This window comes from Typopeltis vanoorti, chromosome 2, assembly GCF_054136105.1.
Source record: "Typopeltis vanoorti isolate ZY-2024b chromosome 2, IOZ_Tvanoo_1.0, whole genome shotgun sequence".
Lineage (NCBI taxonomy): Eukaryota > Metazoa > Arthropoda > Arachnida > Uropygi > Thelyphonidae > Typopeltis > Typopeltis vanoorti.
In genome coordinates this window covers 846,677-870,749 of record NC_143550.1, presented here as the reverse complement: position 1 = coordinate 870,749, position 24,073 = coordinate 846,677, and the positions used below count along the sequence as shown (strand labels likewise).

General features: G+C 34.7%; 1 protein-coding gene across 4 annotated transcripts in view; it reads right to left on the bottom strand.

Annotated features, from left to right (window-relative positions):
- Window positions 1–24,073, bottom strand: part of LOC150108775 (PRELI domain-containing protein 1, mitochondrial-like) — a 132,836-nt gene that overhangs the window by 33,894 nt on the left and 74,869 nt on the right. For all 4 annotated transcript variants that reach the window (XM_090410108.1, XM_090410098.1, XM_090410090.1 and 1 more), the window contains one exon: window positions 7,913–8,126. In XM_090410108.1, coding sequence (XP_090266234.1) covers window positions 7,913–8,126 — 214 coding nt within the window. The remainder of the gene's footprint in view (window positions 1–7,912; window positions 8,127–24,073) is intronic.

The following is a 24,073-nucleotide window of genomic DNA, read 5'->3' as shown; positions in this document are numbered from 1 at the left end:
GAATTTTGTTCAGAATATACAAAACTCAAGAAGCCAGGGTCAGATTTGAAGGAGAGGATACTGAATGGATCCCAATAAGAAAGAGTGTGGGATGTCCTCACTCCTTTTTAATGTCTACAGTGAATGGATGATGAGGGAGGCCTTGGAAGATCTAAAGGATGAAATAAAGATAAACAGACATCTGATAAATAATATAAGATATACAGATGGCATTGTACTTATGAGCAAAAAGAGGAAGGCTGGCAAAAATTTTGAACAGACTGAACAGGATTGGAAATGAGAGATATAAAATGAAAATAAGCATTCAGAAGACAAAGTGATGAAGATTTCAAGGAAAGAAAATGATGGGATGGAAATCACTTTGAACGGACAAAGAATAGAAAATGTAAAAAGTTTTGAATACCTTGGGAGTTTGATAACAGAAGACAATAGATCTAATTATGAAATTAAGAACAGAATTAAAAAAGCAAAAGGTGCATTTTTCCAAATATACCACATATTAGGAAATAGAAATCTGAACAAACAGTTGAAAGTAAGAATCCTAAAGACAATGATCTGGAGCATGGGGACATATGGATGTGAGTCCTGGATGATCAATAAGGAGATGAGTGACCGACTGAATGCAAATGAAACGTAGTGCTTGAGAAAAATGGATCGTATCAGCTGGACTGAAAGAGTGAGCAATGAAAAAAATTCAGAAGATTCAAAAGGAAAAGAGACTATATGGCTAGTATCCAAAGAAAAAAAATAGGGTTTGCAGGACATTTGATGAAGAGGTTCTTCTGGAGAGAGCTTCCCAGAATAGTATTGCAGGGAATGGTGGAGGGAAGAAGAGGAAGACACTGACTGCAATGGAAAGACAACATCAAAGATTGGATGGGCAAGAGTCTTAAAGAAGCAAGAGATAGAGAGGCATGGAAGCAGATTGTTCATCAGCTGCAACCCTCTTGAAGAGGAAGCCACAGGATTAGATTTTAGATATTAATAGCAGGAGATCTTAATGCTAGAAATGGAAATAGTCCGATACCAAATGTCTTAGGAAAATATGGAGAAATTTGCATGAATAGCAATCGTCAAGAACTATTACTTCTATACTTTCCATAATTTTAAAATAACCAATACATTTTTTTTTTCAAAAAAATAATATAAATAAATAAATGTACTCGGAATGGCAGAGGAACAAGATCTATAATTATTATATCATTACTAATCAGAAACTAGTTCCACATCTAAGGGATGTACATATTTCAGAGGAAATGAAATTGTTTCAGATTATTACTTAGTAGTTTCTAAAATAGAAATACTAACAATGGAGAACGGAAGTAAATAAAGAAAAAAACAGAACAAGTATACAAAGTCTATTACAAGACTTTGTATACTTGTATACAAACTATCACAAGAAGAAAGTATTAAATCTATATCAATTACAATTAACAGATTACCTAAAAGAAGTCCTCACTGAAAATATAGAAGAAGAATGGAAAACTTTAATAAAGATAATCCATAAAGCAGTCTCTGAAGTACTTGGAAAGAAAATTAAATATTAAAAAGAAAAACACTAAAAATCTGGAATGCATATATAGAAAACGCAATAAAAGAAAAACAGATGGCATACTCCTTTAAAAGCATACAAAGGAAACAGAAGAAATATACAAAAACAAAAGAAATATAGCTAAAACCATAGTACAAAAAACTCACCATGATTCTTGGGACAGATTTATTAATAAATCTAGAATAAAACAGATTTATTAATAAATATTAATAAATCAACAAACAAAGAGATACAGCACAAATCAACATAATACAAGAGAAGCAATGGATGGAACATTTTAAGAATTTATGGTATGACCCAAATTTAAAAACAGAAAATAATAATGAAGAAATCAGTACTGATATAGAACAGAACCAATAAAATTGGAAGAACTAAAAGATGCATTAAAGGTATCGTTAAATAATATAAAATCAACCAGATTAGATGGCATAAAATTAATAATAACTGTTAGAGAAAATGTGAGGTTCCATCAAATTGGTTAGGGTTGTATTTATATTTAAGAAAGGAGAAAGAGATAATTGTGGAAATTACAGAGGAATAAGTTTATTAAATACAGGTTACAAAATTTACAGGAAAATTCTGAATAAAAGACTTAGAAATATTCCAAATAATCTAATCTCAGAAGAAAAATGATTTCAGACATGGAAGATCGTGTGCAGACAATATTTATATGTTAAAACAAATTATTAAAATACTCAATAATTTGTTTTATTGAGTACTCACTGATGATAATTTAGAGACATCTGGCCAGTATAGATTATGAAAAGAAACAAAAATTACAGTTAGGTAATAAATTGACAGAAGAGACTGAAATTAATCAAGGTGTTAAAATGGGATGTAGCTTATCTCCAACTTTATCCAATTTATATACTGATGAGTAAAATATGGAAAACAATAAAAACAAGGTATCCAGCTAACCAGAACTGTTGTCAATACAATATGCAGATGATCAGATTACATTACAAGTCAATGAAGATGATCTTCAAAAATCAGTTTATGAATTAAAACAAAATAAGCCAACAATACAAAATTTCACAAAATAAAAGTCACTGCATTTAAAGATCGAGATCATGTTAAATAATTATTTAATTATGAATTATTATTTATTAATTATTAATTATACATTAAATAATTATTTAATTTATATCTAAAAGGAAAAGATATAAATGAAAAAATTAATAAATTTCTTCAAATCTGTAGAACAATTAAAAGGACACTGAATAAAAAACAATACAAGAAACTCCAGTAAAATTTTATAAAATATTGACCACTCACCACTCTATTAGATTCGGGAACATCGATTGTCACAAAGAAAGATGAAAATAAAATACAAGCTGCAAAAATTAGATTTTTTGAGAGCATTTAAAGGATGCACAAAATTAGATCATATAAAAAAAAATGAAGACGATACAGAACCAGATAATTACAACATAAATGAAAAAAATCAAGGAACATGGACAGAAATGGAAATATATTGGCTACCAAAAGAGATGAAAAAATATAGACCAAAGGAAAAGAGAAAGAAAGGAAAACCAGTAAAGTCACAACAGGCAAATGCCTAACCTTGAAAAGAAGTAAGACTCCAATTAATACTTAGGATATGGTCTTAGAGTTTAAAGTGCTAAATGAAACAGTGCTAAATAGTCATTGTAATCATACACAAATAGGGTAAGGTGAAAATGGAAACAGGAATAGAACTTTTATTCAATATTCCCATGTTATTACTTCAAAGCTGCCTTTGTATCTGAATTTTCAATTTCTTCACTGATACAAAATCAGTATAAGTTACTACACTTTTGAAATGTATCAAACCAGCATCTGCTAACTGTAAATGTTTCTGACATTTGTCCTACTGCCTCTTGAACATGTAAAAAAATGTTTCTTGCCTTTTTCTGTTAATATTAATTGACTGAAGGGTATGTTATGTTGAATTTGATCACCCATCCAAATTATTATCAAAGACCTTCAGAGAGTCAAGTACTCATCGAGGGAGACTACAGATCATTATGTTGGAGGTTTAATGGATTTTTTACAACACTCAAAAAGAATTAAAATAGAATTTAATACTTCCTATATTTCGTCCTAGTCACTAGGACATCTACAGGGATTACAAAAACAATTAATGTAACATGCACACAAAAACTTACAATACTAAGCCCAACCACGTGGGTGACACTAAAGTCCTATCTAGGTGGAGTGCCCTCTAAGGGCGGTCGTAGGTGGCCTGGAATGTAAGGTGGGACCTCTGGTGATGAGTGTTTCCCAAATCTTCGGAAGCTTAATGCAACCGTATTTATTTAGATTTGGTTGGTTTCTGAGAGCTGCTGCTGCTTCTAAGAAAAGTCTCTCTTTCTTGAATTTGCTGTGGTGGAGCATGGTGGTTTTCTTCCATGATACTCTGTGGGTGGTGTCCAACACATGGTCAGCCAAGCCTGAATGGCCATAGTTGTGTTTAACGATGTACGACTTATGTTCCTCCAGGCGGATGGATACTGATCTGCCTGTCTGTCCAAACAACTAAACATCTCCTGTTAGGTCATTCCCATTCCATTATTAATGTAAAGACTGAACAACAATGGCACAAGGACTGATTCCTAGGAAATGCCACTGGTCACCTTAAAAATCTGTTAAATTAACACCTACCATATACCAGTTTCTAATACCTATCTTTCAGCTACTTATTTATCCAAGACAATAGTTTACATTCCAATTTTATGTTCTCCAGTTTATGCAACAGCCTTTCATAATACCCTATTAAATGCCTTAGCAATGTAACAATATCACAGTGTACCCATTTCTGTATGCGAGTTCTTACCAACTTCTTCACCACCGCTCCAAAGATACTGATAGGTTGGTAGTTAGGATTTTTTTTTTTTTTTTTAAACTACTTTGTACAGTGGAACTATCATACATTCCTTCCATTCCTGTAGGATCATTCATAAGCTGAAACTCAAGTAATACATACATGACAAGGGCCAAGCCATTCTGGTCGAACATTCCTTTTGTATGTGTGCAGATATCCCATCTGGCTACTGCTAAAGTAATATCCACATATATAACAGCTTCAACCTTATTCTTATACACTTCTATTTCTTAATCCAGTATAGTGGTAGCATTGTGCACCATGTTATATACACCTGATTGATAAATCTTAGCAGCACTTTTTTATATAAAATAATAGGTGGCAGTATTCATTCTTTGTCAGCAGGAAAAGTTCAAAATTAAAACCATACCACATCTGTATGTCACCTTTGCATACCGTCCCAAAAAAAAACACTGGATCTTAGTTGAAGTGAGCACTCGTTTGAACACTCATCTGTTTCTGACACAAGAGTATCACAAGGCACAAGAAAGCATCTGCATTCACTAATTATTTTTTCACATTCATTTTTTCTTTTACTTAATGAATAGCAATAATATTCACTAATTGTATTTCCACATTCATTTTTTCTTTTATTTGCAAAACAGTGACAAAATTCTTTTGGGTTATGTGCATTCAGCTATTAAATAATATATATTTAATAACTGAATGTCCATATTTCATTCTAATTGCATCACATTACTAAGGAAGTGTACGTTCAGTATTATCACTAAGCTAGAAAAAAGGAAATTATGTATCATTATTAGTATTAGAGCTTGAAGGTGGCAAGTTGAGCTCAGGGAATTAGTTTTACTGAGTGTTTTTGCAAAAGAGCACCATAATGAAACAATTTTCAGCAAGGCAGGGTCTTACTATACAATTTTTATTTTCTTATTAGTGCCTCGTGTTGTGAATTAAACCATGATAAAAAAAACTCAACATGTTGCATCCACTGTCCAGCTGAAACAGATAATCTTATCTCTCTTCACAAAACAAGGTAAATCTTAAGGCAGAAATCAGTCTTCATTCATTAAGCAGTCCAACATCAATGTGTAATCCCTCTTCACTAATTCCTGGCAGCATGTATCTAGGAAGAAGCTTTATCAGCATTTACCAGAAATTACATATCATCTTCACTAAAAATCGTGCCTAAGTAGCTGAAATGTTTTACTTGTTCCACAGGTTCTCCATTCACAATGCAGTTAATATTTTCACTGATTCTGCCTAATTTCATTGTCTTGTTATTACTAACCTTCATACCATGTCTATTACAACAGTTATTCAATTTAGTTAAGAAATCTTGCAGATTTATAGCATATTTATTTAGAAGTATAACATCTTCTGCATAAAGCAAAGAGCTGACATTAACATCTCCAATTTTGATATCAGGTTTAATACCACTTTCCTTCATAATGTGATCCATATAGATAATGAATAACAGAGGGAATAATGTACATCCTTGTCTGACACCAGATTTAACATTAAACCGTCTTCCTGTACTTCCTTCAATTCTAACTGTTGACATACAACTCTAATAAAGACTAACTATTGCTTGATATAATGCCCTGTTGACATCATATAACTGTAGAGTATTGAATAATAATTGAATTGAATCTCTCTTGACACCTTGTCATATGCCTTTTCCAGATCTACAAAACTTAAATACAGATCTTTGTTATATTCCCATGCTTTCTCAACATTTGTTGTAAAGTGAAGATCTGATCCTGACAGCCTCTATTTGGCCTGAATCCAGCTTGTTCTTCATCAAGCTTTTCTTCCACAATTCTTCTCAACTGTTTCTCAAGTATACTTACATAGATCTTGCCAGGAACACTCAGTAGGGAAATACTTCTGTAATTCTCACATGCAGTTTTATTTCCCTTTTTATATATGGGTACCATTAGAGCTCTATTCCAATCATCGGGTATTCGTCCCTCTGTCCAGGCTTTCTTAACTATGCAGTGCAGCCACTGTAAGACTTTTATACCACCATATGTCAGCATTTCTGGTCGAATATCATCTACTCCTGATGTCTTTCCACATTTCAAGCCTTTGATGGCTTTTTCTACTTCAAGTATGGATATATATTCCTGACTGCATACCTGTTAAGTGTTTTTTTTACCACTGTGCTGTTATCACTACTTGTTTCATTTAGCAGTTTTTCAAAGTAATTACTCCATACTTCAAGGACATCTTTTTCTCCAATTTTCATGTCACCTTTATCATCTCTAATTCCTTTTACAGTACTCTTTCCTCCATTTCTGAGCTTCTTCAACAACTTCCAGAATATCTTGCCACTTTCTTGATATTTTTCTTACCAGTCTTCCCATGACTTTTGTTTAGCTAGTTTTACACAGTGTTTAGCTTTCTTACATTTGTCCCTGCATTCTCTAAGAGCACAAGGTAACTTATTTGCCAGGAGCTTTTGATATGCTTTCTTCTTCTTCTTTTCCTTCATTGCCTCTTTAACTTCCTGTGTCCACCATGGAGTTCAGATTTTTCTATCAGTGCAGACAACTTCACCACATGCCTCTCTGGCAGAATCAATCAATGTTTTCTTCAGAGTTTGCCACTGAATCTCCAAAGCTTGATTCCTGTTCTCAAACACTGGTTTTTTTCTTGAATAATGTTCGTGTATTTTAGTCAACAGTTCACATCTGAGAGTGGTTCAACTTTTATTCACTTTAAAACTTTTTTACATGTTCTTCTTTTCAATATGAAATTCAATTTTATCCTACTCGAGACTAAATTGTGATCAATTCCAATTTCAAATCTTCTGTATACTCTGGTGTCCTGCACCAGGGAGAAAACATCACTATCGACAATAACATAGTCAATGAGACTTTTATTCCTTGCATCATCTCTCCATGTGAATTTGTGCACATTTTTATATTGGAACATGGTGTTAGTAATAACCAGTCCATGTCCTGAGCAGAAATCCAACAGGTATTTGTCATTATTATTAGCTTTGCTCTTTTCTCCAAATTTTCCCAAAATATTTTTGTATGTCTGATAATCATTTCCTACTCTGCTATTTAAATCCCCAAGGACCAATTTTTTCTTTTTTATTGTATCAGTTGCTTTCTCTAAAGCCTCAAAAAATTACTCCACTTCTAACTTTGTAGAACCTTCTGTGGGACTATAGGCACAAATAAGTCTCATTGTCCAGTTTCCCCATTCTGATATTTGCTCACATCACTCTACTTGAGACTGCCTGCCATTCAAGATTAGCCTCGTATTTTGTGTTGAATACTACGGCTACTCCTTTTCCTTGATTGTCACTTCCTGAATATAACATTTTGTATCTATTGCTCAGAAAGATCTTACCAGTTTTTGTCTTTTTTGTTTCAGTCACCCCTATTAATATATTCAGTCACATTTCATCTCATAATTATATATAAATAGTAGCAAAAAGAGAAAGAAAAGAAAAATATAGTAGGTTAAAATACAAATACAAAATGAGGTCAACAAATACAAAATTTAAATAAGAAAAATCTTACCATGATGCTCCTCATCCCAATATTTCTTGTGTATGTAGTAATTGTTTTGTTCATGGGATCAATAACTGATTCCTCTATAACCTGTACAGAACGTGTATGAATAAATCTCTCACCCCACTTTGGAATCCTATTGGTTTTAGTAAGAAGCCTTTTTGAGTATAATCTTCCATCTCTAACCTTTCTGAAAATTACATCTTCTGATAGGACATGTTTGCTAATAACAAAAACAGATAGTTTAACTCATCACCGATGATAAGCAGTCAGTAACTATGATTTACTCTTGGGTGTGCGTGCAGAAGACAATTAAAATCAAAACATGTTACAAACAATGAAAGTGACTAATGATATATATAACTTTGTTAACCATAAACTAAACTGTAATTTAAAAAAAAAAAAAAGATTCAGACTTCTATGCTATGTTTTTTATAAATTCGTACCTGCTAGAAAATATGTGCAAAAAAGTCATACAGTCGGATATGGTTACTGATTACAGATAAATTACACCTGAACACACAATACAATTCTTCCACTGCTCATGTGCTGTATATCAGTGTTTCCCAACCTGTGGTCTGCAGACCCACGCAGGTCCACAAGCAATTCAAAGGGGGAAGGGGGTCTGCGGGATAGTTTGTTTTCATTAAACTTTATCATCTTATCTTATCATGTTGCTCACACCTGGGATATTTGCAAGGTATATCTCTGGCTCTTGAGGCCCATGGTTTAAGACGTTCGCTGGCACACGCTACTCGGGCATAGTTTGTTACTGTACGCCAAGCATTTTCACTTCTTCAAGGTTAGTACAGGTAATCTCGTTGCCGGTGGTAAGCGTCATATGAGTATATTCGTAATTGGCTTGTGAGGCGCATATACCATCTACGAGTATACACACTTTCGCTGCTAGCTCCGCACGCCAAGCATTTTCACTTCTTCAAGGTCAGTACGGTAATCTCGTTGCCGGCAGTAAGCATCATACGAGTATATTCATAGTTGGCTTGTGATGCTCATATACCAACTATGAGTATACTCGTAGTTGGCAGCGAACATGTTAAGTAAAATTTAACACACGAATGTTGGTACCGTTACTTCTTCCCTTTGTAAAGCAGAGGATAATAACCAACCCATTGTAATTTAATTTAATTTAATAAATTATTATAAATTTAATTTAATTTAATAAATTATAATTTATAATATTATATTGGATTTGAGATTTATAATATAATTTATATTATAAATAAATTTTATAATATTATACAAGTGTGTTTTTTTCGGGGTTTAATATTCAGTTTTTCTGCTTTTGGTCAAATAATTGAGTTCACAATGAAACTTTTGATTTTCAATTTGTTCACGAACTTATTTAGATATTGATCAGTGGTTAAAGCGTGGATCGTTGAAACGCAAGACAGATGATAATCCGAGTGGATCTAGTGTTGTCGAAAATAGTACTAGTGCAGATACATTTCCTTCCTTCAAAAAATCACGCAAATATTGTCCATCCTATTTGCAAATGGGATTTTCTGTTCTCTTTGTTGCGAAGTGTTATCAAATGAATCTATGAAATCGTCCAAGTTGAGACGCCACCTTGAAACAAAACATGGCGAATTAGTTAATAAGCCAATAGAATATTTTCAAAATAAAAAACTGTAACTTTGTGGTTCACAGAATTTAGTTAAAGACATTGTGTGGAACAAAAAATGAAAAGGGTGTTCTTGCCTCTTACGAAGTCGCCCTTCTGATCGCTAGAAATGGACAATCCCATACAATTGGGGAAGATTTAATTTTATCTGCGACAAAACTGATAACAAAGACTTGTTTAGTAAAAAAACATGTCAACGAGGTGTCTCTAATACCGTTATCTGATAATACTGTGAAAAGAAGAATCGGCGAGATGACTCAAAATGTGAAAGATATTTTGCTTGAATGGTTACATCATAGCGAATATTTTGTGTTGCTGTTGGATGAAAGCTATGTATTTCAAATAATGCTAATTTGCTAGCTTTTGTGCGATATGAACACAAAAATAAAATTTGTGAAGACTTTTTGTTTTGTGAATCGTTACCTCTTCATACAACTGCTGAAGCCCTTTTCAAAGTTGTCAATGACTTCATAACTACAAATAAACTTCAATGGGAAAAATGAATAGGTATCAGCACAGATGGTGCTCAGGCAATGTCGGGAATACATAAAGGTTTGGACACATGTATCCAGAAAGTCCCACCTCTTGTAAAATGGACAATTGTTTATAACACCGCGAAGTACTAGCTACACGCCATATGCCCTCCAAAATGAAAACCGTTCTAGACGAGGCAGTAAAAATTGTCAATTTTATTAAAGCCCGTCCTCTTAACAGCCAGTTATTTTCTGCACTTTGTAATGAAATGGGAAGTGATCGTGAACACTTATTATTGCTCAGAAAGCTGATGGCTGTCCTGGGATAAGGTTCTGACATGGTTGTTTTGAGCTTCGTGACGATGTAAGGTTGTTCCTCAAACTCCAAATTTGAATTAACACACTATTTAAATGATTTCACATGGTTCTCATCTCTTGCTTACTTGGCAGACATTTTTAACATCTTGAATACGCTTAACTCGAGCCTTCAAGGTACATCTGTCACTGTGTATCTTGTCATGCACAGAAAACACAGTTTGTGGTGTTAAATTTGTGGTGCAACCGTATCGAGAAAGGAAAATATGATTCCTTTCACACTCTGAGTGATTTCATTCATTTCAGTGAACAACCCCTTTCTAGTGATATTGCTGAAAGTATGATGGAACATATGAGGTCATTGGCGTCTCAACTGTCTGTAGTTTCTGCTTTGTCCTGAAAAAAAAAACGACTGGATAAAAACTCTCTTTCTGGACTTATGAACTTCCTTCTGTTGAAGAACAACAACTTATTGAGCTGTCCTGTGATTTGACATTCAAAATGCTGTTTCCCTCGTTTCTGTTACTGGAGTTTTGGTTCCAAGCTAAGTCTGTTTACCCTGAAATTTCCAAAAGGCTGTAAGACATTTGTTACCATTTGCCACTACATACCTGTGCGAGACAACATTTTCTCATCTTGTATATGTGAAAAACAAATACAGGAAAAGAGTTAACGTGGAGCCAGATCTACGTCTGAAATCATCCAGTTCTGATCCTGACATGCAAAAGTTGACGTCTGAAAAACAGCACCAGCCATCACATTAGGTGTTAAATTCATATTAGGCCTAATTGATATGTTCATATTCTTCCAAATATTTCCATTTATAACAGTATTGCATTGTCATAAATGACAGATTTAGTGTTGTAAAATTGTATTTTATTACTTCATCTTTATGATATGTAAAATATAAAAAATTTGCATTTCGTTTTTGGAGGCCGCTGTGAATTAACGTTCATTATAGGGGGTCTGCGACATCAAAAAGGTTGGGAAACACTGCTGTATATAATTGTATTCATGCACAGAAGACAGGAGGTTTACAATCTTTCAGAAATCACATCAGGCTGACAACTTCTTGTTTATTGCAGGCTTAGTGGAAGGTAGAGAAATGATGAATGTCAGTTTACTGAAACTGACATCCAGGGGAGAAACTCAAGAAAAAACAAGGCAAAAACAGACCATCTGTGTGAGGGAATCAACATACCAAACTGCCCTCTTCCAGACATCGAAAATTTTTTAGAGTTTTTTTGATGCATTGCTTCAAACATAAATACACACACGTGCACACACACACACATCTACCATTCATATAACCTTAAAGTCTGGAATCATTCAAAGTTCTAGCCTAAAATCAACTGAATAAAATAGTGTGGAGTAATCGCTGAAGGAAAAAACATACGTGTTACAAGGGAATAGAGATAAATGGAAAGAGAGAAAAGAAAAAGATGGTATAAATGGGATATAAATAGTACAAATAGTACTCAAGCACTCATGAACAACCTGTTGGAGCAGTGAAATGAAATTCATTTCACTGCTAAAATCTATTTAAAATGATAGTTTGATTAGTTATGACTGGCAAACACTTCTTTATACAAGAAATATGCAAAATTGCAAAACACAATACTCTCTCAAGGTTATAGTCAGACATGCCATTAGGAGAGTTAACATCTGTGGTGCATTTCAAAGAGGAGCTGGTTAAGCAAGGTCCAGGATGTTGAGAGAATGACAATTATTAGGAATCATTAGGTTGGTGAATAATTTCTGTTTAACCATTACTGATAGAATATTTTAGTTTCTTTTTCAAGTTGGGTCTGCAAAGTTGGAAAAGAGAAACTAGTCAGAATTGTGAACATTGAAATCACCAAGTAGAATTTATCTCACTGTTAGAGTAATTAAAAGTACATGACTGAATTTCAGAGATTATTTGAAAAAATCCAGGTTTTTTCAAATAATTCCCCCACACATTACTTTACCCCCACTTTCCCAAACCCCTTCCTTTAACAGCTTAACAGCAGATGTATGCATATCGCCTAGATAAGGAGACAGCCAACAACATCCAAAAAACGTATGTCCAAATTTTCCTCCTATATTAGTTTTATAACACATCAGTAATGCCCTAAGATTTGAGTAAAGAGTCAATGACATTGTAAAAAAGGGATACTCCTAAACGAAAGTAGGCTATAGTAGCCATAAAAATAATAGTATAAATTCTATTTCCTTCCTGCAATGTGATCTTTCTTCCTTCCAGTCTATACCTCCATAGTTAAAGTCTCCCATAACAATCACTCAAACTACTCATTGTATTAATTTGGTGATGCACATCTTCCAGATCATCTGTGGAATCTTTCAGCCACCCTCCTGTCTATCTCATAGTTTTTGGCTGGAATTCATCCACTATCATTAGCAGTACCCCATCCTATTTTCCCAGAAAACACTAAACCATTCACATCCTAACCTTGCAACTACACCTGGTCGTCGACTTACAACCTATGTAACTTAAGACCGTCTGCACTTACGACCACAAAAAAAAAATAAATAATAATTAATGAATAAATTAATAATAAATCAGGCAGCTGCGCGTACGATAACTATGGGATACGACAGTTATCGTACGATAACCATCTCGCACATACACTCAGTCGCTTTCAAGCATCTGTTGCATGTGGTGTGTTAATTAAAATTCTACTGAAATACTACCCATAAAATGTCTAGTAAGCCATTGCACAGTGCAAGCGAAGGCTAGAAGTCTGTTTCAGAGTTTAAAATCACGCACCGGAGACAATTACACAGAAGATTTTCAGGCTAGTACTGGATAGTTTAAGCGTTTTAAAAAAAGATTTGCTTTGCATAATGTACGTGTCACAGGAGAAGCAGGAAGTGCAGATGAAGCCCAAAAATTCGTTGATAGTTTCGACTCTTTAATCAAAGAAGATTATCTACTGGAACAAATATTTAACATAAATGAAACCGCTTGCAATGGAAGTGCATGCCTAATCGTACGTACATACACCAAGAAGCAAAAAGGATGCCAGGATTCAAAGCGTTTAAGGATCAGTTGACTTTGTTGCTTGGTGGGAATGCCATAGGTTTTAAGCTGAAGCCTTTTCTCATTTATCGTTCAGAAAACCCTTGTGCATTTAAGCACATCAATAAGCACACACTGCCCATTTACTACCGTTCAAACCCTAAAGCTTGGATGACTCAAGCACTGTTCGAAGACTGGTTCATGAACTGCTTTATTCCCCAGGCTCATGAATATTGTGCAGAGAGAGGTGTCCCTTTCAAGATTTTATTGATTATGGACAATGCCCCTACACACACCCTTCTCATCTGGACAATCTTCAACATCATGTTAGAGTGGTTTTTATGCCACCTAACACAACTGCTCTCATTCAACCCATGGATTACAGTGCTATTTCAGCATTCAAGGCTCACTACCTCAGAACGACATTCGCACAAGCCATCGAAGCAATAGATTCTGATGCTGATTTATCTTTGCGAGACTTTTGGAAGCAGTACAAATTCTTCAGTGTATCAAGAATATTTCGACCGCATGGGAATGTGTAACAAAGAATTGTATGTCGGGAATTTGGAAAAGTGTCTAAAATGTTATGCAAATACATTTAAAGGATTTAAAAAAGGAGAGAAACTGGAAGTGATTACAGAAAAAATAGTTAGAAACTTGCAAAAAATCTTAAATTAGAATGTGAAATAGAAGACGTAGAGGAGTTGCTAGATTGTGAAATAAAAGAACTTTCGGATGAAGAGTTGATTGAATTGGAAGCACAGAGAGTGTGAGAAGAAAAAGCGAGAGAGTAAGAAGAGAAAGAAGAAGAGGAGACAGAAAGGAAATTCACTGCAAAGAGTTTATCAGATTCTTTTTTGCAACTGAATAAAGCTCTCGCCAGTTTCGAAGCAACGGATCCTAATGTCGAATGATTCACAAAGGTTGAATGTATCATTCAAGATACTGTGTGTTGTTATAGTGAGATATACGAAGAAAAAAATAAACAAACTGTTCAAACAAAGCTCAGCATGTTCCTCATCAAGAGAACATCTCCTACCTCAACCCAAGAACATGACCCTGACGATCCACAACCCAGCACAAGCAAAGATTAAAAATTGATTTTGTAAATTTCATTTGTATTAATTTTTACATTAATTTTAGATTGTATTTTTGTGTTTACAGTATGTACAATATTATTTTTCACATTATGTACAATATACATAATTGTAAATTTAAAAGATTATGAAAATAAATTATAAAGATGATAAAAAGATTAGAAAGGTTAAAGAATACTGTTAATAAATATGTGGCTGACATACGACCAGATCGACTTACGACCTGTCAGCCAGAATGGAAGTCGGTCGTAAGTTGGCGACTAAGCATATACCATCTGCTCTTAGCCAAGTCTCAGTAATGCCTATAACTTTTGGCAAGGTTGCACTAACCAATGCCAAAATCTCCTCCCTCTTGTTCCAGATACTTCTGGCATTAGTATATAGAAGCTACAGCATCCCTTTAAGCCTCTGCCCACCTTTACTTCTTGAACTATCTACCCTATTCATTATTTTTGCTTGAGAGACTAGATTCTGCACTTGGTTATTCTCATACTCACTTGACTCATGGGTGCCTTCACAAAATCTCACCTGCTTCCACATTAATTACTTAAGTTTTACTGAATTTGAGCTTCAGCATGCTCGGTGAACAAAGCTATCTCTAGACACCTAATACTTTAGATGCAGTCCATCAGCATTATATAAATCCTTCTGTCATAGACCACAGATCCACAAATCCTACATCATTCCTTCTGCATAACCTATTATTGATTCATTAGCTACAAACACCCTCCTCCCCAGTTTGCCTCTATCATAGCATGGCATGAGACTTGCAATCTTCACCTTCTCACTCTTCAATTTTGCCTTTTCTAACAACTCATTTATATCCTCCCTCATAGAATACTGCTTGTCTCTCAAATCATTTGTGCCTGTTAATAGAAATGAGATAATCTCAATCCTAGTCTGAGATGAGCTCTGTTCAACAATTATTTTTTTAAAAAATATATACACAAGGGTTCACTCCAATTGGTGCAATGACCTCTTTTTTACTATTGCTTTCAGAATCAAAAAAATCAATGACTCGAGACCAAAATACAAAATAAACACATTTAATAAAACACAAACACTTAATATATATATACACACTTCAACCAATATTACATATTGGTTGTAATATTGGTTGAAGGCCTTTTAAAATAAACTTAACACTTAAGATTAGACTAAACACTTTGTTTTCACATGACAAAATGTTCATAGCCAGTTTCTCTCTCTGTCAAGGCCCTTTTCCGAAGATATATGGCTTTATTCTTCATTTTCATAGGATCCTTTCTCATCACTCATGTAGCACACATTAATTCTTCCTGATTCAATTCTCTGTCTCCTTTTTAGTAGAAATAATAGATAGATCCAGCATCCTTAAGACAGATGAAACTTCCTAATCAGATTTTTCTCGAACGTTCCTTTAGAATGTAAACAGCAACTTCTTTTATTCACTAATGCTTATTGACACTCTTAGCTCTTCCACTTTAAAAACTCACAGTTCTATGATTCCCTTTTTGGAATCTACTACTAATCTTCCAATTAGCGTTTCCTTGAATATTCCTTTTAAAACATCTATGACAATATTTTCTTTTATTTATCAAGACTTATTCCACTTTGGAACTTCATAGTTCCACGATTCCTTTTTCAGAATATACTATTAATTTTCCTCTGACTATCATAAAAAAAAACTTAAGTTCCTCCGAATCTAAATATCTGCCGGCCTGTTTTCTAATTTCTTCTCGAACGCTCCCTTGTATACTCCTGTTACTTCGATACCGAACGCTCTCCTTTTCAGCTCAATCACACATCAAACTTCTCAGCAAGCATGTTTACTCCTTGAAAATGGCAAGCAAGAAACTAAATATAATGGCTGACATGTTGTCTCCATTAGCGACAAGAGAATGTCTTCATAAAACACAATTTAATATTTTAAACTACAATAAAAATTCTTTAAAGTAACAACTATTCAAATCCAGTAAATACATCAATTTTTTACTGCTTTACATATCACTTTGACAAAATAATTTGAATAACAGGCACATCGCAAGTGCCGACAATGCGTGTTATGAAACAAAAACTAATAAACATTCTAACATAAACAATACATAAAAATATTCAGAATTTTAAATTATGATTATTTTTACATGCCAATCAAGACAATCGTTTCCTTTGACTTGCCTTTTTTGCACCTGGATGGTATGGCTAATATTGTGAATTTTTTCCCCAGGGAAACACAATTTTGTCACACTCTCATTAAGTACTCCCCTGATCACTAAGTCGCCATATGCAATTTTCTCCTTAACTTATTTTTCTTGTTTGTTTGCTCGTTCTTTATTACTTTGCACCACCTGCTTCTTTCTCTTCTTGGCCCTGTTAATCTCTTGTTGCTTCTGAAATTTTTCAATTTTGTGTGCTGTCCTGTGAAGGATAACATTCAAGCACACTATTTCTATATTTATGTCCATTCCATTTTCTTCTATTTCCACCACTACACATTTAATATTGATTATGATGTTTTTCATCCTACTGTTGTTACTATCCATTATACTAACATTTGCTGAGTTCTGGTCACCCAATAGGCACTCAACTTTTGAAAAATTTAATGCACACTCTCTCTCTCTCTCTCTCTCTCTCTGGTTTCAATTTCCTTCTACATATGCTTTAATTTTCACAACAAATACATTTCCCACACATGCTGCACTACACAAAATCCCCCAAATTCAAATCACCTGACTTGGTTATAAAAATCAAGTGGATATTAAATTCAACATTATTTCAAAGCCGAATACAGAAACTGTAAAAGTTTCATATGAAATTTGATCAGAGAGCTTACGGGAATACACTCACCGGCATTTACGAGTTGCCCTAGCTGGACCTTATAGGAGACATGATCACTTTGCCCAAACATCCATATATTCGCCTCCTATTGGTCCATTTTGATGGACCAATAGGAGACTTCACTGGCCTGACAGCTGTTTCAAACTGGTTGGTTTTTGTCAGAGACCAGGCAGAAACCTTAATAGAGCAAAAACTCAATACTAAGGAACTCTAAGTGTTGAAAAGGTGTATTTTTTGTAAGCCAACTCTCAGTTGGTGCGTAAAGTATTTACTAAAATAAAGAGCCAAAAGACTTCATTTTGACAATGTAAAATTATATAAAACAAGTGGATATCGGGCAAAGCGATCATGTCTCCTATAAGGTCCAGCTAGGGCAACTCGTAAATGATGGCGAGTGTATTCCCATAAGCTCTCTGGACAAATTTTGTACAATACTTTTACAGTTTCTGTATTCGGCTTTGAAATAATGTTGGATTTAATATCTACTTGATTGTCTAAAATCCTCAAATATTTATCGGCCAATAAATAGAAGAAGAACTAATGCTGCTGTGTACGGGGGAGCCGACGTGCCTAACTCAAGCCCATATACAGTAGGCGAGAAGACAGCTATGTGGAATGCAAACTGCATGTATAATATTTCAATTATCAATATTAGAACATTGTACAAACCTGGCAAATTAAAACTGATAGAAAGAGCTCTAAGATAGCTTGAACAATTCTAACAATCAGAGGACACTGAAAGAAAAATAAATAATCTTGCTTTAGATACAGTTTCGGAGGCTTGGAAAAAGGTAAAGAAATTATTACAGAAACTGGGCTACCAGACAAGAGTAAATAAAGATTGGCTTATACCAGAGATTTTGGTCTTATGGGAGAGAAAAAGAATATAAAAAACTACAAAATACCTGGGCTACCAGACAATAGTAAATAAAGATTCGCTTACACCAGGGATTTTGGTCTTATGGGAGAGAAAAAGAATATCCAAAACTAACCTTTCAAAAGAAGATAATGAAGAAAATAGAATATTATACAAAAACTTGAAAAAAGAAATAGACAAAAAAATGCAGACTAGCAAAAATCACATATTTAGAAGAAAAATCAGGAAAGTGTAAAAAAGCATACAAAAAACATGACTCCAAGACCATTTATGAAATAGTTAACGAGATAACAAGAACATACTCACCCAACCATTGCAAACGATAACAAACAGCAGTGAAACAATAAAAGAAATATGAACTATCATTTTAAAGAAACATTCACAGCTGAAGAAAAATACAGATAAAGATGCCTTCAACAAAAAAGAAACTTCTGACACAAAAGACATCCTAAATGAAGAAATACAAAAAAATACAATATTCAAAAAGAACTTCTGGAAAAAAGGGGGAGAAAACATAATAAATTACCTAAGGAAACTGTTCAATAAAATACTAAAGGAAGGAAATTTACACAGAATGAAGAAAAGGTCAGATCATAGTCATCAACAAAAAAGGAGATGGCAGATCTTGCACTAATTATGGACCTATTACCCTTCTACGCCACTGCTATAAAATAACTATCAGGATTCTCCAAAACAGAGTTAAATATTCCAATGAAGAACAGATGGAAGAAGAACAAATGAGATTTAGAAATAGGAGAAGCACAATAGATGCAATTTCATATTAAACAGATTAGCAGATTTATTGAGAGACAAAAATAAACTCTACTGCTTTTATTGACTTTAAGCTGTTGACACTCAATAAACAGAAGCAAACTCATTAAAATTCTAGTCGACAAATACCTATTAAACTGTATCAAGAATTACTATTCAGAAACACAAGCAATGTGAAATACAAAATCATAGAAACAGATCAAATAGCAATTAAAAATGGAGTTAATGCAAGGCTGCCCATTGTCACCATATTTATTTAACCTGTACCTAAAAGCAGTAGTAGATGAAGGATTACAGATGTGTGAAGGCATAACTGTAAATGGAAGAAATATAACACATTTAAAGAATGCTGACGACATAGCTATCACTACAGACAACCAAGAAAAAGAAAAAAATTAGAAAATATCCTGACCAATCTGCATCAAACAAGTAATAAATATATGAAAATCAATTTCCGTAAAACAAAACTAATGGTAATAGGAAGAAAAAGGGAAGCAATCCAAATGAAAATCATCATCATCATCAAATTCCTGCCATGTACCCTCAAGGGGTGTACAGGATATGACAGTACTACATGAAAAAATTACATCATTACTAACTTCCTATCTACAATTTTCCTCCAAATCAGTCTGTTACTTGTCAAGACTCCAACATTATCAGATCTTATATTTCTATCGTCTAAGGCACTTTGTACCGTATCAATCCACCTATATCTTGGTCTTCCTCTGGGTCGTTTTCCTGCCAACCTGGCAGAGAACACTTGTTTTGCTAATCTTTCCTCTCCCATTCTATTTAAGTGACCATACCATCTGAGATTAGCTCTGCTAACGCATTCCTGGATGCTGACAATGTCAAGTTCTTTCCTAATATCCTCATTTTTAATACGATATTGCCATTGATGCCATCTGTTCACGCCTCTAATCTTTCTCGGGACTCTCATATCTGCGGTCTCTAGTCTTTGGTCAAGTGTTTTACTTCTGACCCAGCTCTCAGATCCATAAGTTAAAATTGGTTTGAACACACTCTTGTATACAGCTAATTTAGTGTTCCAACTAATTTCTTTCTTATTCCATATGAATTTATTCAATTGACTTCCCACGATACCAGCTTTGCTGATTCTGTTGTCTATTTCTACATTTAGTTTACCATCTTCAGTAAAAATTGTGCCTAAGTAGCTGAAATGTTTTACTTGTTCCACAGGTTCTCCATTCACAACACAGTTGACATTTTCAATGATTCTGCCTATTTTCATTGTCTTTGTCTTTTTATTGCTGACCTTCATACCATATCTATTACAACAGCTATTCAATTTAGTCAGAGAATCTTGCAGACTTGTAGCGGATTTATTTAGAAGTATAACATCATCCGCATAAAGCAAAGAGCTGACATTAACATCTCCAATTTTGATATCAGGTTTAATACCACATTCCTTCATAATGTGATCCATATAGATAATGAATAACAGAGGGGATAATGTACATCCTTGTCTCACACCAGATTTAACATTAAACCATCTTCCTGTACTTCCTTCAATTCTAACTGCTGACTCACAACTCAAATAAAGACTAAGTATTGCTTGATATAATGCCCCATTGACACCATATAACTGCAGTGTATTGAATAGATTCTCTCTTGGCACCTTGTCATATGCCTTTTCCAAATCGACAAAACTTAAATACAGATCTTTGTTATATTCCCATGCTTTCTCGACTATTTGTCGTAAAGTGAAGATCTGATCTTGACAGCCTCTATTTGGCCTGAATCCAGCTTGTTCTTCACCAAGCTTTTCTTCCACAATTCTTCTCAACCGTTTCTCAAGTATACTTGCATAGATCTTGCCAGGAACACTCAGTAGGGAAATACCTCTGTAATTCTCACATTCAGTTTTATTTCCCTTTTTATATATGGGTACTATGAGAGCTCTACTCCAATCATCGGGAATTCGTCCCTCTGTCCAGGCTTTCTGAACTATGCAGTGCAACCACTGTAAGACTCTTATACCACCATACTTCAGCATTTCTGGTCGAATATCATCTACTCCTGCTGCCTTTCCACATTTCAAGCCTTTGATGGCTTTTTCTACTTCAAGTATAGATATGTATTCCTGACTGCATGCCTGGTCAGTGTTTTTTATCACTGTGCTATCATCACTGCTTGTTTCATTTAGCAGTTTTTCAAAGTAATTACTCCATACTTCAAGGATATCTTTTTCTCCTGTTTTCATTTCACCTTTATCATCTCTAATTCCTTTTACAGCACTCTTTCCTCCATTCCTAAGCTTCTTCAACAACCTCCAGAATATTTTGCCACCTTCTTGATATTTATTTTCTATATTCTTGCCAAAGTCCTCCCATGACTTTTGTTTAGCTAGTTTTACACTGTTTAGCTTTCTTACATTTGTCTCTGTATTCTGTAAGAGTAAAAGCTGACTTATTTGCCAGGAACCTTTGATATGCTTTCTTCTTTTCCTTCACTGCCTCTTTAACTTCCTGTGTCCACCAGGGAGTTCTGATTTTTTTATCTTTGCACACAACTTACCACATGCCTCTCTGGCAGAATCAATGAATGTTTCCTTCAGAGTTTGCCACTGAATCTCCAAGGTTTGATTCCTGTTCTCAAACTCTTTCATTTTCTTTTCAATAATATTTCTGTATTTTAGTCTACAGTTTACATCTGAGAGCTGCTCAACTTTTATTCGCTTTAAAACTTTCTTACATGTTATTCTTTTCAATATGAAATTCAATTTTATCCTGCTCAAGACTAAATAGTGATCACTTCCAATTTCAAATCCTCTGTACACTCTGGTGTCCTGCACCAGGGAGAAAACATCACTATCAACAATAACATAGTCAATGAGACTTTTCTTATTCCTAGCCTCTTCTCTCCATGTGAATTTGTGCACATTTTTATGTTGGAACATGGTGTTAGTAATAACCAGTCCATGTCCTGAGCAGAAATCCAACAGATATTTGCCATTATTATTAGCTTTGCTCTTTTCTCCAAATTTTCCCAAAATATTTTTGTATGTCTCACAATCATTTCCTACTCTACTATTTAGATCCCCAACAAGGACCAACTTTTCCTTTTTCATTGTGTCAGTTGCTTTTTCTAAAGCCTCAAAAAATTCCTCCACTTCTACCTTAGTAGAACCTTCTGTGGGACCATAGGCACAAATAAGTCTCATTGTCCAGTTCCCCATTCTCATATTTGCCCACATTACTCTACTTGAGACTGACTGCCATTCAAGAAGATTAGCCTCGTATTTTGTGTTGAATACTATGGCTACTCCTTCTTTTCCTTGATTGTTATTGCCTGAATATAACATTTTGTATTTATTGCTCAGAAAGATCTCACCAGTTTTGGTCTTTTTTGTTTCAGTCACCCGTATTATGTCGATCTGGTACTTATCTAATTCCTCAGCTAGCTCCATTTCTTTGCCATTCAGGCTTCTTACGTTGATAGTACCGATCTTTAACTCTGGTGATGTTGAGTTGGGGTTTGTTTTCAGATTTGTTCCAGTAGCTGACTTTTCGCTGTTCGCCCTGGTTCCCTGGCGAAAACAACGGGGGCCTTGTTTAACCGGGCGACGCCCCAGCCGGCATGAAATTTTGTCATGTTGTACCATCATTTTTTATTTTGGTTTAACCAATAAGAATACAATTTGGTCGGCTGAATCCCAATTTGCCAGCCCATCCTCGTTCGTTCAGTATCAAAGTAGATACCCAACAGGGTGCACCACGAGAAGGTGAGGATTGGACATTAGGTCAGAAGCCCTGGTCGGTTCTCTGCATTCCTTTAAAGGCTATGTGGAGGTCTCCTCTCAGTTATACAGCTTTGACCCTTAAGCACCCCCCCAAATGAAAATATGAAACAATAATATAGAACAAGTAAAGCAATTCAATTACCTAGGATCAATACAGAAAACCTGGGTAATTATTATTAAGAACTATACTATCAAAAAATCAGGATAGGTGGCACTTTGAAATAAGTTGACATGAACACGTGCTCCTTATTTTTATAATTTTAATTTCACTAAGTGAAACTGAAGCAGCAATTCTCAAAATAATTGATATCATGCAGAACCTGTAAGTACTCTAAGTGCCCCATAACAGTTTTTTTTTTAAATTCATAAACATTGGACACATCCAAGCACCTGTTAATGCCTAAAGTAAAAAGCAAAATTGGTGGCAGTAAAGCCTTCCAAAGACAGTACACCAAGCATGTCCAATGCAACACAGCCATCTAGCATCAATAAATCCAACGATGCCATCAAGTGTTCATAGCTACAACAGATACCAAAAAAGCCTTCTATGCAATACTGTCACCAATAGTCTCATGCTCAGTGCATAAAAATTGACAAATTGTCATACAAACTTCTTGTGACTTGAACTAGCTCTGTGCTTTCTTTCAATGGAACAGTTTCTGAACTTAGAAAATCACACTGAAACCTCAAAGCGGTGCCTCATTACTATCGATCAAATCTTCTTCTTCCGCAACATCAAATTAATTGATGCCAAGCTAGAACACTTCCACGATCAGTACTTAGACAAAAAAAAACTACCATAAATACCAGCCGGCTCCTTAGCCTTATTGAGTCAACGGTGCACAACTTGATCAATACCGAAAACAAATAGTATAATGGCATTATCCTTGACTTCCACACTGAAGGAAGACATCACCAAACTAATGGCAAAATCAGTTTCGACTGCAGCAAAATCACTGATGCTACCACTTCAAACCTACAAACAAAAAAAGGATGGATCAACTTTCCTGCAATTGGGGAAACCAGTGACACAACGGCAACTGCATCGGAACTAATGGCAGCTGTGAACAACCTCCAAGTCAATTATCCCTAATCACGTATATGAGCCCAACCAGACTTTTACTTTACCCAGCATGAACAAGGCTGATGACTTCACAAACTACTAGAAGAGAAATGACAAGGCAGCAATGAAACATGGTACTTTGACTACAAAAGAAGAATTCTATTGCAGAAAGGGAGCAGTGTTAACACACAACATGAAAACCAAAACACAGAGAACTTGTATGATTCATTTGGTCAACAAACAGACTTCCAGATTCACTTTCCAAATATACATGGTCTCTGTTCCAACCTCAAAACCCTCAAATGCTTTTTTTTTTTCTAACAGAAACCT